The 14,743-nt window shown below is 47.0% G+C and overlaps 1 protein-coding gene across 3 annotated transcripts; it reads left to right on the top strand.

Moving 5' to 3' along the window:
- The first annotated feature begins 7,185 nt into the window (after positions 1–7,185).
- On the top strand, positions 7,186–14,237 carry LOC144503811 (gamma-crystallin S-1-like). 3 transcript variants are annotated; one of them, XM_078228726.1, is made up of 3 exons: positions 7,186–7,197; positions 10,807–11,049; positions 13,962–14,237. In XM_078228726.1, the coding sequence occupies exons 1-3, from the start codon at positions 7,186–7,188 to the stop codon at positions 14,235–14,237; spliced, it is 531 nt and encodes a 176-aa protein (XP_078084852.1). The 3 variants fall into 3 exon arrangements, with proteins under 3 accessions (XP_078084852.1, XP_078084853.1, XP_078084854.1); XM_078228727.1 differs by lacking the exon at positions 7,186–7,197 and adding an exon at positions 7,219–7,227; XM_078228728.1 differs by lacking the exon at positions 7,186–7,197 and adding an exon at positions 7,219–7,227 and having other exon boundaries at positions 10,807–11,053; positions 13,969–14,237.
- Positions 14,238–14,743: the final 506 nt, after the last annotated feature.

Here is a 14,743-nt window from a genome sequence, read left to right as displayed (position 1 = left end):
TCGTTTCGCCCGACTGCCGTCGTCAAGTGGCGAGGAGGTAACGAGCGTGTATCTCGTTAGGTGGTTTTGTATAGCGCTTCTTTAGAAGCTCGAGGGCCTTAGGGTAATTAGTGGCCGCACGGATCGCGAGGTAGACTGTATCGCTTACCCTCGCATGGAGGACCCGGAGTCTGTCATCATCTGTGGTGACCGCTGCGGAGGCTGCCAGGTAATCTTCGAAACACTTCAGCCAGTGGTCGAAGGTGTTAGAAGCGCCCACCGCACGTGGATCTAGCGTCAGATGTTATGGCTTGAGAATTTGCTCCATACTCTCTCTCTTCTTTTTTTTTCTCCGTCGAGAGTTTAATAATAGTAAATAAAATTGATGCACATCAATTTAGACACGAGGCTCGAGGCTTCAGTAAATGAAGGCTTTTATTTACTATTAATGAAGCTACCAGAACTTATATACACTATCCCAGACTGAAGGGGTCCCGGCCAGAGCAGGGACTCTTATACCTCTCCCAGGTCGGCGGAGCCCGACTGGGATGTGCCACAACACTATCATACAAAGGTGTAACAACCCCACCCTAACCCAACAGCAACAATAGCACAATCCAACAGTAACATATGTACATCCTTGTAGTCCTGGCCAGCCCCTGGCTCAGCACTATCCAGTGGGAACCAACGATGGTTCACCACAGTGCTGAACGTCAGCAAAAAGTGAACAAAACACATCACTTGACATGTTGCTTGACATGTCACTGATTCTCTTCACTTTGCTTTCACTTCATTTTCATTGAGATGTGAAAACAAAGAAGGAGAGTCCATCGTGCTTTCCACATTCTAACTGTTTTCAAACAGCAATGGTTACAAAATCCATTTTCAAAAAGTTATTTCCAAATTCTACCCAACTCGCTCGGTTTCTAAATGAAGCACAATCTGCTTCAGTTGCTTTGCTCATTGATGTAACTGCTTCCAGTGACAGCACAACTGGAAATGGATTGGCTTCTCTGTTTGACTCAAATTAAACTAAGTTGCACGTCAATGTGACGATGTGTGTGAGTGAAGATGGGTGATTTTTGTAGATGAAATTCAGGGACAAAGCCTATTATTTTTCTATTTTCAGACTCTCATGATGCACTTTGACAAACTTCATTGCAAATACCAATGGGATTTCTTATGAAAAACTGTACAGAGGCCATCAGCCCCCAGTTGCTCGAGAGCAGCCCACCCAGCTGCCCCAGTCCATACGTGACTTCAACACGTTTTCTGCCTAAGTGAGGAATCCACCCCTTGGGGCGATAACCCACTTTTCGCCCAATTGGTCCCTCAAGCCAGGTGACCCTTTTCTGCTGTGTTGTCCTTAAAGTGTCAATACAAATCACGGCTGATTTTGGAAGTTCTCTGATTTTGTTTCCTATTGTATGCTGCTTTAAAGTATCACGTAACAAATTGTTTGCAAATTTTATTGCCATCAAATGAAATCTTGGCAACCTGGACACAAAGTTCGCTGAGTGTTAGAAAGTAGCGTGTTGGTGAAGTGTTGTTTTCCAGGAAGGTATGTGGTGGGATTTCCCGGGGCGGGGGAGGGGGTTGGGTTTTGGGGTCAATGATTTTCTTGATCTATGCGAATGACAGGGACTCGGTTTACAGAGCAGAAATTCAAAATTTGCAACTGACAAGAAAGATGGAAATATTCTGAACCGTGAGATGGATGATCTCCAAACCAAAATGACCTTAATCAGGCTGGTGGAATGGACGAGCCCATTACAGGTGAAATGGAGAGAAGTATAAGGTGATTCATATTGATAGAGAGAACATGGAGAGACAATATAAAATTATGAGTACAATTCAAAGGAGGGTGCAGGAGCAGAGAGACCTGGAGATTTACATGCACAAATCATTGAAGGTGACAGCACTGGTTGAGAAAGCAGTTAATAAAGATTTATAAATAGGGGCATTGAATATAAAAAAAAGGAAGATGTTATAAAACCCCACATCAGACTCGAGCAGAGTATTGTGTCCAATTCTGGTCACCACACTTTTAGAAGGGTCTGAAGACATGAGAGAGGCTGCAGAAAAGATTCATCAGCATCTTTCCTTGAATGAGGAAATTCAGCTTTGTGAATTGTGGTATCTCAGCCACAAAAAGATCATTGAACACATTGTGATATTCAATCCTCTTTACTTATAAAAAGATCTAAATACAGGACAGCATGGACTCTGAACCAGAGTAGCTAATTACACAACTCCCTCATGGTAAGTCTAAACCTGCAAATGCCTGCGCTGCTGATGATGTCACTGTGCATGCTCATATCCGCTAAAGATATCAGTGTATATATTCAAATAGGAAGATGCTTCTCCCCCCCTTAAGTTCAACCCCCCTTAAGGACAGAAACATAATTAAACTCATGTCTTGACTATACGCCAGTCTTTCAGAGGCTTTGCTACTACACTGTGATCTGCAGAGTTCCACTGGTGATGCCATAGACACTGGTGAGGCCTGTTTCAGTGGAGTTGTAGTTGTGTGTGCAGGAGTAGGTTGAGTATCTGTGCATGATTGTCCTTTCATCCTCTCCTGGAGTGGAGTCCACTGGAAATCCTTGTACATCAGGAACCATTTCCTGTCTCCTTCCCACTCTCACTTTGACATTTGGATGCAGCACATCCAGGTGAGACTTTGGCTTCCTGCCCATCAGTAAATCAGCTGCTGAGAGTCCTGTTGTTGTTTGTGGTGTGATACGATACTGGAATAAGAACCATGAGAGTTTATTTCCCAAAGTATCCTCTGTCGTTGTCCTCAATCCTTCTTTCAGTGTCTGCACAGCTCACTCGGCTAAACCATTTGAAGCTGGCTGAACAGGAGCAGTCCGCAAATGGCATATCCCACTTCTCTTGGAACAAATCACTCATTAATGTTATCAGAGACAAGAGAATCCGGTAAGCCATGAGTTGCAAAAACTTGACACATCTCTATCGTAATGGGAGTTGTAATATTGCTCATGATGTGTACTTCTAACCACTTGGAATGTGTGTCCACAATGACTAGGAACATATGACCCATAAAAGCCCCTGCAAAGTCCACCCAAAGCCTGGACCAGGGATGGTCAGGCCATTCCCATGGAGGCGACATCTTCTAATTCATCTGACACTCAGAAGAGGATTTCACCTCATTCAGCACATAGATCAAAGAATCCCTACAGTGCAGAAGGAGGCCATTTGGCCCATCGAGTCAGTACCGACTCTCCAAAGAGCATCCACCACACCACCCCAGCCAATCCCTGTAACCCGTGCATTTACCAGTGCTAACCCACCTAAGCTTTGGACACTAAGGGGCTATTTAGCATGGCCAATCCCTCCTAACCCACACATCTTTCCTGTGGGAGGAAACCGGAACACTCAAAGAAAACAATATCTTTCAGTGTACGCAGAGATGGCTGTTTTACTTTCACTTTGTATTCTGTACAGGTCAGTCTTCCTGGAATAAACCTGTTGCTGTTAATTTGAATCTACATATGCAAATCACATTATTTTCTCTTTTTCATACCTAAAACCCCAAACATAGGTAGGACATTACAGCTGGTTACTCAGATCCCTTATGGGAAGATTGAACCCCCAAAAGTCCAAGCTACCAATGGTATCACTTACGCTTGCTCATAGTGGCTCATGACGTTGTATATACATTCATAAAGAAGATGCTTACTATACGGCACGGTGGCACAGTGGTTAGCTCTGCTACCTCACAGCTCCAGGGACCTGGGTTCAATTCCAGCCTCAGGTCACTGTCTGTGTGGAGTTTGCACATTCTCCCCGTGTCTGTGTGGCTTTCCTCCGGGTGCTCCGGTGTCCTCCCACAGTCCAAAGATATGCAGGTTAGGTGGATTGGCCATGATAAATTGCCCTTGGTGTCAGAGGATTAACATGGGTAAATACATGGGGTCACGGGGATAGGGTCTGGGTGGGATTGTTGTCGGTGTAGGCTCGATGGGTTGAATGGTCTCATTCTGCACTGTCGGGATTCTTTGATTCTATGATAACACTTCATAACATGCATAGATTGGAGAAGTTGTGAATGTTCCCCTTGGAGAATAGATTTGATGAATGGTGACATGAGGGATCTAGAGTAGATAGATAGAAACTGTTCCCATTGGAAGAGTGATCGAGACCTAGAGGACACTGATTTAACATGATTGGTAAAAGAAACAATGACAACAAGAGGAAAAGCTTTTTCTTGCAGAATCTGGAATTCTCTGCATTGAAAATGTACTGGAAGCAGTATTGCAGTGGAGGTTTTCAAAGGGAATTGGATCATTGTTTGTAGTGAAAGAGACAGTTGAGTGTGTCTCGGTGAGCTGCTCTTGCTGAGGGTAGGCATAGAAAAGATGGGCAGAATTGCCTCTTTCGGTGGTGCAATCATTCTATGATTCCATGAAATCATACAGTTCAATGTCTGCTGTCCTCACAACTGTCACATTGGGCAGAATTTTACAAAAATGATTCTAAGTGTCCAGCTCGCATGAAAATAAGAGATTTCCTGATCCATTTTTTGGGCAAGTTTTCACGCCCAACCTTTTGTACATAGTGCATGGAAAAATGATCCAGACTGTTTCTATTTGCTCCAGGCAGTGAGCCTGGCTTAATTCACCAGCCAGCCTGCAGAGGAAGCCACTGTGCATGCGTAGAACTCTGATTCTGCACATGAGCAATAGCAACTGCAGGAGAGATCTATGGCGCATTTGCAGACCTTTGATTCTGCACATGCGCATTTCCAACAGCAGGAATCTGATAGGCTGAAAGAGAGCTGTCAGGCCCTGCTGTTACATGCAGCCTGTACAAACTCCCCCCGCCCCCCAATCATGCGGGTCAAGGAAAATCACGAGCCCTACACAGCCCCCGCCACCCCCAGTGCCACCCAGACCAATTGCACTGCCCCACCCCCTCCGACCTGATTGCAGACAGAGTTGTTGCAGGACCCCTGCCCCCCGATCCAATCACCTGCAGAGTGGCAGCGGCCCCTATCCCCCCTGCGATAGGGTCGCCCCTTCAGACCCCACCAACATAGGCCCTGCCCCGATAAGCCCCACCCCTACAGGCTCTGCCCTCTGGCACTGCCCAGTTGGCATTACCAAGATGCAAAGCTGGCAGTGTCAAGGTGCCAGGCTGGCACTGCCAGGCTGGAAAAGTCCAAGGGGCACCTCCCTTGCCCTCGGCCTCCGCGGGGCTCTCAGTTGCCTCCAGTTCTACCGTCGAGACTAACATGACTGTTCCCCGTTCATGGGGAGCAGGCATATTCCATGCCGGAGAGAACCTCTCCGAGCGAGGGTATAAAGGCAAGCAAGCACGGACGATTCAGCGACGGGCTCGCTAATCACCTGGAAATTAACATCATCATGTAGTCAAATAATATGTTCAGCCTCTCGCCCATTTGCAGCGAGAGGCTGACCTCATCGGATATCCAGCTCTCGTAAGATCACTGGAGCCGAGAAATCGGGCCTGATCCTGATCCTGATTTCTCGGCTCTCGTGCGATTTGATGGGCAGAGTGAGCCGGTGAAATCCTGGCCGTTGTCTTCATTTTCTGTCACTCCGCTGTGCCAACTCAATTAGAATGACCACAGCAAATCAAAAAGTGGTTACTGGGCATTAGGTTCTATGTGCTAATGACATGGCTAATGATTCCACTGTACAACCCATGGACACATGTACAACATGTACACTGTGAAAGTCACACTGTGAGCCAGCGTGTGACAGTGCACACTGGAATGCTGAATTGTGCTGAACACTGTACTGAATCAATGGTCCAGTTGCCTGGTCCGCTCTTCATGGACCCTGCAGTACTCATCAGAGCAGCTCTCAAGGTTCATAGAACACAGAACATAGAACAGTGCAGCACAATACAGGCCCTTCAGCCCTCGATGTTGTGCCGAGCTTTGTCCAAAACCAAGATCAAGCTATCCCACTCTCTATCATTCTGGTGTGCTCCATGTGCCTATCCAATAATCGCTTGAAATTTCCTTAAGTGTCTGACTCCACTATCACAGCAAGCAGTCCATTCCACACCCCAACCACTAACTGAGTAAAGAATCTATCTCATACATCCCTCCTATATCTCCCACCATGAACCTTATAGTTATGCCCCCTAGTAACAGCTACATTCACCTGAGGAAATAGTCTCTGAACGTCCACTCCACCTATCCCCCTTATCATCTTATAAACCTCTTTTAAGTCGCCTCTCATCCTCCTCCGCTCTAAAGAGAAAAGCCCTAACTCCCTCAACCTTTCCTCATAAGACCTACCCTCCAAACCAGGCAGCATCCTGGTAAATCTCCTCTGCACTCTCTCCAATGCTTCCACATCCTTCTTATAGTGAGGTGACCAGAACTGCACACAATATTCCAAATGTGGTCTCACCAAGGTCCTGTACAGTTGCAGCATAACCCCACGGCTCTTAAACTCAAACCCCCTGTTAATAAACGTTAACACACTATAGGCCTTCTTCACGACTCTATCCACTTGAGTGGCAACCTTCAGAGATCTGTGGATATGAACCCCAATATCTCTCTGTTCCTCCACATTCCTCAGAACCCTGCCGTTGACCCTGTAATCCGCATTCAAATTTGTCCTACCAAAATGAATCACCTCGCACTTATCAGTGTTAAACTCCATCTGCCATTTTTCAGCCCAGCTCTGCATCCTATCAATGTCTCTTTGCAGCCTACAACAGCCCTCCATCTCATCCACTACTCCACCAATCTTGGTGTCATCAGCAAATTTACTGACCCACCCTTCAGCCCCCTCCTCCAAGTCATTGATAAAAATCACCAATAGCAGAGGACCCAGCACTGATCCCTGTGGTACACTGCTGGTAACTGTTCTCCAGTCTGAAAATTTGCCATCCTCCACCATCCTCTGTCTTCTATGAGATAGCCAGTTACTTATCCAATCGGCCAAATTTCCCTCTATCCCACACCTCCTTACTTTCTTCATGAGCCTACCATGGGGAACCTTATCAAACACCTTACTAAAATCCATGTATATGACATCAACTGCTCTACCTTCATCTACACACATTAATAGGGTCGGATGTTTCTGGGGGAAAGGGTGGCGGGATGCCAGGAGCTGGGGAAGGGTGATGTGGTGGTTTGCGGGCCCAGGTCGGTTTGGAGGGAGAATAGCGGCTGCACTTGCTCCTGGAGTCTGGTGGATGTTGGGGAAGGTGGGGCAGGCACTCTGAAACATGGGCCGAGTCTGCAAGGCTCAACAGACAGCACCTCTATGTTTGGGAGTCGGGAACACTGAGCTGTGGGGAAGGGGGGTGGGGGGTGGGGGGCGGGGGGTGTGCTCTTAACATAAATGATTACCAAACCCTGACTAATGCTAACCTTCACACGTACCCACTAGTGAACTACAACTTTCTAACTTTGTGCTGTCCACTGCTTCTTCTCGGTGCTACCCCCTCACTGCACAGCACCAGCTAGGTGAAGCGGGCTGCAATCAAGGCATCCTTCGCTGCCCTTCCTTGCCGAACACCTGCCATCGCCGCCCACCGTCTTTCCTCCGGCTCTTCGTGTGGCGGGGCTCCCACCTCGCCCTCTCACTGCTCCTCCTCCTGCTCCAGCTGGTCTCCCCGCTGCTGGGTGATGTTGTGCACAGCACAGCAAACGATCACGATGTGTGAAGCACGCACAGGGACATATTGGAGGCACCCCCCAGAGCGGTCCAAGCAGCAGAGCCGCATCTTCAGCAGGCCGATACACCGCTCAATGACGGACCGGGTGGCTGCATGGGCCTTGTTGGAGCGGGTCTCTGCCTCGGTCTGGGGCCTCCGCACAGGGGTCATCAGCCATGACCTTAGCCGGTACCCTTGTCACCCAGTAGCCATCCCGGGAGCCTGGGCTGGTCTTCAAAGAGCCAGGGATGTCCGACTGCCGGAGCACAAAGCTGTCATGGACACTCCCTGGGTGGCGTGCATCGACCTGCGTGATCTTGAGCCGATGGTCGCTGACGATTTGAACGTTCAGGGAGTGGAACTCCTTCCGGTTCACAAATCGCTGCAGCCCTGCATGGGGCGCCCGCAAGGCGATGTGTGTCCCATCCACTGCACCCTGCACATTCGGGATCCCGGCGATGGAGGCGAAGCTGAGAGCCCGGCCTCCTGCTGTGCACGGCCCACATCAAAATTAATAAACTGCCCGGGCACACAGGGTGTCTGTGACCTGTCGCACACATCTGTGCACGAAGGCCTGGGAGATCCCAGCCAGGTCGCCACCGGATGCCTGGAATGATCTGGAGGCATAGAAATTCAAGGCAGCCGTCACCTTCACACCCACAGGGAGCAGGAGGCCGCCCCTCCCCCGAGGTACCAGATGTGACAGCACCCCACAAATGTGTCGCACTGTGGTCTTGGACAAGCGCAGCCGGCGATGGCACATCTCCTCCGAGAGGGCCTCGAAGGAATTGCGGGGCCTGTACCTCCTTGGCTTCGGCACCCTCCACCTTCTGTGCACCCTCTCAGGAGCTGCTCACCCACCTCCTGACCCTCAGCAACAGCCCCCTGCCCTCCTTCCTGAGGGTCTGGTGGTGGCTCCTCTTGCGGTGTTTCTCCATGCCCGCCACCTCCTGAGCCGCTGCCACCAACATGGCCAGCTCCGATTGAGCAAACTGAGATCCATCTGCTCAGCGGGGTTTGGAAAGAGCAGAGAATGACGGACTATTACCATTGGCTGCATAGACCCAGCACCACCCCAACCCCATGCTGGGGCCAGAACCCCCACTTGTGGGAGTTGGCAACTCCACACAATCCATGATGCCATGCGTGGCCCGATTAGGGTTGTGTGAGATTCCCATCATGACAATTGCTGGCACAGATTATGCAGGTTGGTGTGCAGCTGTGGGCAATGCGCACCCTTGAGCCATTGCTATGTGTGCAACTGCAGCATCCGTTACAGGCATGTGTTGCTGGTCTGTGTCACAGGGCAGGGACTGACTACAAATCAGCACCAGATGTGTGCCCAGTGACAGCAGATTCCATGCAGTCCATGTCTGAACCTCTGCACCCCGGCCTGGAGCAGCAGCTGTTTCATCTGGTTAGGCCTCAGTCAGCACATGGTGCACTCCTCCCCCAACCCGGAACACCAGCGCTTAGAGTCCCTGACCACACCCCGCAGCAAGACAATGCCACTGCAAAGTGCTGTGGAGGGGGAACGGGAGCAGGAGCCCTCGAGGCTGCTAACCACAGTGTGCTTCAGCGCTGCTTGGAGTGGGGGATGGGGGTGGTGGCGGTAGCTCTCGAGCCCCTGTGCTCCGCTGGCAGCACTTACCTCCTCACGCCAGCTCAAGGCTGCCACGCCAGGTTACGACTTTTAAATACCTGTTCTGATTCGTGCCAAAATTACATCACACCAAAGAGGTGGGAGACGCAGATGTGGGTGGAGATTGCCGTGTGGATTCCGATAATGGTATGCAAAGGTATGTAAACTCATGCTAAACAGCAGCCCACCGATTTTCTGCAGGTTCCCGGCGGCGCCATTTTTCTCCGGCTGGGAGATGCGCACGGGTCGTAAAAACTGTCGGCGAACCCGCAAAATGGCCGACACGCACATCTCCCAGCCGGACCCGACAGAAACGTGGCGGGCCGCAATGGGAGAATCATGGCCGGAGTCTCTGGTGATTTATGGTGACTGTCCCTTTCAGAGCAATGCAGCAGAAGAGGATCACCTGCCTTGAGGGAGGAATTGGGTTGAAGAGCATGTAACCACCCCAAGGGATGGATCACTCTCTTTGGAAGAAGACATGTAGAAGTCATGTAGGGACTGAGGCAGCTGGGTGGGCTGATATAGGGCAGCCAGGAGGCTGCTGGCCTCTGTACGGAAATTACATTGTGTTTGTAATGAAGTTTATAAAAGTGCATCGTCATAGAGTTTGAAAATAGAGAAACAGTAGGTGGTGTTCCTCAGTTTAATTCATTATCCAAAAGAATCATAGAATCCCGAGTGTGAAGAAGGAGGCCATTTGGCCCATCGAGCCTGCACCAACAACAATCTCACCCAGGCTCTATCCCCATAACTCCACATATTTACCATGCTAATCCCCCGATACGAACAGGCAATTTACCATGGCCAATTAACCTAACCTGCACATCTTTGGATTGTGATAGGAAACCCCCGCAGACACAGGGAAACCATGCAAACTTCACAGTTGCACAAGGTCAGATTTGAACCCGGGTCCCTGGCACTGAGGCACCAGCGCCAACCACTGTGCCATTGTGCCACCCATTTTTTCAACTCAAACAGAGAAACCAATTCATTTCCAGTTGTGCTGTCACTGGAAGTCGTTACGTCAATGAGCAAAGCAACTGAAGCAGATTTTGCTTCATTTAGAAACCGAGCTCGCTGGGTAGATTTTGGAAATAACTTTTTGAAAATGGATTTTGTAACCATTGCTGTTTGAAAACAGTTAGAATGTGGAAAGCACGATGGACTCTCCTTCTTTGTTTTCACACCTCAATGAAAATGAAGTGAAAGCAAAGTGAAGAGAATCAGTGACATGTCAAGCAACATGTCAAGTGATGTGTTTTGTTCTCTTTTTGCTGACGTTCAGCATCAAATCATTTGAATAACAAGAGAACAGAATCATGCGGTCATTTTGTGCAGCATATATATACCACACTGTAGAGCATGTTGCTGTGTTAAATCAGTTACTCATCTAACTGTGAGCTCAACATGGCAAAGGCAAGAAACAGCCTGATTTTGTATAGGATGTGAGAGTTCTTGATCACTCTCGCTAGATTCTCAAGCTTACTCATTTCTCTTGTCTCTTTCCACAGGTTATCTTTTATGAGGACAGGAACTTCCAGGGTCGGCACTATGAGTGCAGCACTGACTGTGCTGACCTGTCCCCTTACTTCAGTCGCTGTAACTCCATGCGTGTCATGAGTGACTGGTGGGTGATGTATGAGAGACCCAATTACATGGGATACCAGTACGTTCTGAGCAGGGGAGATTATCCTGACTACCAGCGCTGGATGGGATTCAATGACAGCATCGGCTCATGTCGCTCCTACCCATATGTAAGTTGGTTGTTTACATATTCTGCTCAGATTGATGGTGAGGACATGTCAATTGTGCAAAGCAGCTAAGTTTAGGGAGTTACTTAGTTTGTCACAAATCCAGTCTAACAGTAAACATACCCAGCCACATTCTTGAGGGTATAAATCTGCATTGGTTGAAATTGGAGCACATTGCTTCTCGAAATTGGGTCAAGTAATTTTTTTCAGGCAGTGCTGCTGGCCACCTAAAACAGGGTTAGGTTATTTAAAATTGTAAATGAGATGCCGAATACCCAAGCTCTAGGTGCCCCGGGAGAAGTTTGATTGAGATGGATTCTTACACAGTTGCAGTGTCCTAAACGGAGAATGTTTCTCTGAAAAGACTTCCTGTTGTCCTTATGAGAGTCAGGGTGATTGTCTGACTCCACAATCATTGTGATCACAGCCTCTCCAAACACTTCATATCCCCCATCCCCAGCGCCCATTCGAATCCATTGCTGTGCCCCTCAAATGTGTAAACTGCCTCTGGAGGGTATTTGTGCATCAACTGTTAATGAGTGCTGATGCTGAATTTGGGCCTTAGATTGGCACGTAGCTGCCTCCAAGTCTGGGAACTAAAATGAGAGCAGATCAGTTTCTACCTTGTAAACACTATCTGCGAGCAGCTATTGGAATTTGGCAATGGTTGGATAATTTAGTCACAAGGAATTAATAGCATATAGACAGGCCGTTGCACTCAACAACTCCAATCAGTTAAGTCTATATGGTCACATTTATGCTCCACACGACTATCCTCCAGTCTTGTGTCGAACATTATGAGCAGATCCTTGTATTTCTTCTCTCTCCTCACAGTTTCGTCGCTTCCCCTTAAATTTTCTATTAGTGTTAATAATTCTAGCATTACATTGACTCAATTCATAGTTCAATTCATGTATCCTGTACATACCAACAAGAGTCCTTTTTCTTAAAAATATATTCGATCTGAATAGGAGCCTATTAAATTAATTTTAACAACATCGTATTAGACTGAGATTCTGTTGGATCAGAATCAATGTAAATTTTTATGTTACCTTGTGGAATACTTTCTTGTTTTGTTGAAGTGGAAACTTTCCTGCTTCTTGACTGTGATAGAAAGACTCAACAAAATTTGTTTCGACTAAATAACTAGTCTTTATTTATGAAAGACTGCATGCAGTTTTGGCTGAAAACTTGGGGTCAGAGAGCAGTTGGTATAACTGCTCATTCTTCCACAAGTCCGCAATTACACAGAGAAACAGTTCAGTATTTATACATAATCATTATCAGTGTTCGTGACCAGAGCACATTCAGGAATTCAATTAGTAATAGAATCGTGAGCAATATCATTAATCAGGTTTTAACTTGCTGACCTCCTAGAACTCTTTGTCTCATTATTCATACCCTTATCTTGTCCTTTGATGGAACAGAAGAAGGTCGGTGACTCCTTCCTCCCTGACCTTATCTTGTTTTATTTACTCATACAGCCTTATTAACTCTTACAGGGGTCTGGCATTTTGAAATAGCTTTGGTCAGCCGTTCTTTATATTGTAACAAAAAGTTGACCAATTTTCCCATCATGCCCTTACTTAGTTCGTACAACTTCACAGTTTTAACGTGTTTTGTTACAACATAAGGCCAGTTTTGTATAGAAATATCACAGTGTGTGCCGCATAGACACTCGCAGTCTCACTTCATATTACATCAAAGATACATCAGTGAGATGAGGATAATAACATGAACCCAACAAAAATATGCATTGCCGCAACAAAACACTTCCAATCTCATTCCCGTGGTTACATTGCCCTCATCAACTCTTCCCATTCCCCATAAAAGCAGAAGACTAAGCTAACATATTCCAGACAATCACAGACATTGCTAAATGAGTGGCTCCCATTCCATCACCCCATTAACTATCAAGTTATCTTCATCTTCCTTATACTTTTCCTTTTTAACTGTATATAATGGATTACAGGGTCAAAGGTAGGGTTCTGAAGGCTGTGGAGGAACAGAGAGATCTTGGGGTTCATATCCACAGATCTCTAAAGGTCGCCACTCAAGTGGATAGAGCTGTGAAGAAGGCCTATAGTGTGTTAGCTTTTATTAACAGGGGGTTGGAGTTTAAGAGCCATGGGGTTATGCTGCAACTGTACAGGACCTTGGTGAGACCACATTTGGAATATTGTGTGCAGTTCTGGTCACCTCACTATAAGAACGATGTGGAAGCGCTGGAAAGAGTGCAGAGGAGATTTACCAGGATGCTGCCTGGTTTGGAGGGTAGGTCTTATGAGGAAAGGTTGAGGGAGCTAGGGCTGTTCTCTCTGGAGCGGAGGAGGCTGAGGGGAGACTTAATAGAGGTTTATAAAATGATGAAGGGGATAGATAGAGTGAACGTTCAAAGACGATTTCCTCGGGTGGATGGAGCTATTACAAGGGGGCATAACTATAGGGTTCGTGGTGGGAGATATAGGACGGATATCAGAGGTAGGTTCTTTACGCAGGGAGTTGTTGGGGTGTGGAATGGACTGCCTGCAGTGATAGTGGAGTCAGACACTTTAGGAACATTTAAGCGGTTATTGGATAGGCACATGGAGTGCACCAGGATGATAGGGAGTGGGATAGCTTGATCTTGGTTTCAGATAAAGCTCGGCACAACAACGCGGGCCAAAGGGCCTGTTCTGTGCTGTACTGTTCTATGTTCTATGTTCTATAATATGCAAATGTTTCTCACTGTTAATCAGGTGTAACTATAATCCAAGCCTCCTATTCATGTTATTCAATTGTCTCAACTCCACTCTGATTGTTAATGAGATGATCCTTCAGCAATTCCCTTCTAACGAACCAGCTCCATTTCTATAACCTATTTCAGATGTGTAATTATTACGATCATCACAAATATGCTTTTATCTCTATTCCAGTACCGAGGTGGAAACTACAAAATGAGGATTTACGAGAGGCCTGACTTTGGGGGACAGATGATGGAATTCATGGATGACTGTCCCTCTGTCTACGATCGTTTCCGTTACCGTGACATTCACTCCTGCCATGTGATGGACGGTTACTGGACCTTCTATGAACATCCCAACTACAGAGGCCGACAGTACTTCATGAGACCCGGTGAATACAGGAGATACAGTGACTGGGGCGGCTACAACTCAACTATCGGATCTTTCAGACGCATGAGATATTATTAGAATATTCATGGCAAATATGGTTTTGTTTTTCTAACATTAGCATCAGCAGAATAAATATACATATCCTCACTCCTTTTTCTCCCAATTGATTTGTGCTTGGATTGTCAGAGAAATTGTGTGTACTGTTAAGTTATTGAGTGGGATTGGGAAAGAATCCCTGAGACATTAGCTTCAGAGAAATGTCCAGGATGAGAACAGATAAATTTTGGACAAATATGGAGACTTCTTCCCATCATGCACCCTGCCTCAGTTTCCATTTCTGGAGCTGAAGTTGAAAATTTCACACAAATTCAGATGAACCAATTTGATGAGAATGAAAATCTTAGTCTCTGTGCCAACCAAATATTTTTACTTCGCTGTCATTTCCCCAGAAAGAGTTTTAACAACACCCCCGAAACCAGCAAATGTTCCACTTCCAAATAAAAAATGACATGCATTAAGATAATGCGTTCTGCAGCATCTGAAGTCCCAAAATGCTTCACATCCAATGAAATATCTTTGAAATG

Source organism: Mustelus asterias, chromosome 14, assembly GCF_964213995.1.
Source record: "Mustelus asterias chromosome 14, sMusAst1.hap1.1, whole genome shotgun sequence".
Taxonomy (NCBI): domain Eukaryota; kingdom Metazoa; phylum Chordata; class Chondrichthyes; order Carcharhiniformes; family Triakidae; genus Mustelus; species Mustelus asterias.
Note: the sequence above shows the minus strand (reverse complement) of the source record. Positions and strands in the feature narration are given on the sequence as shown.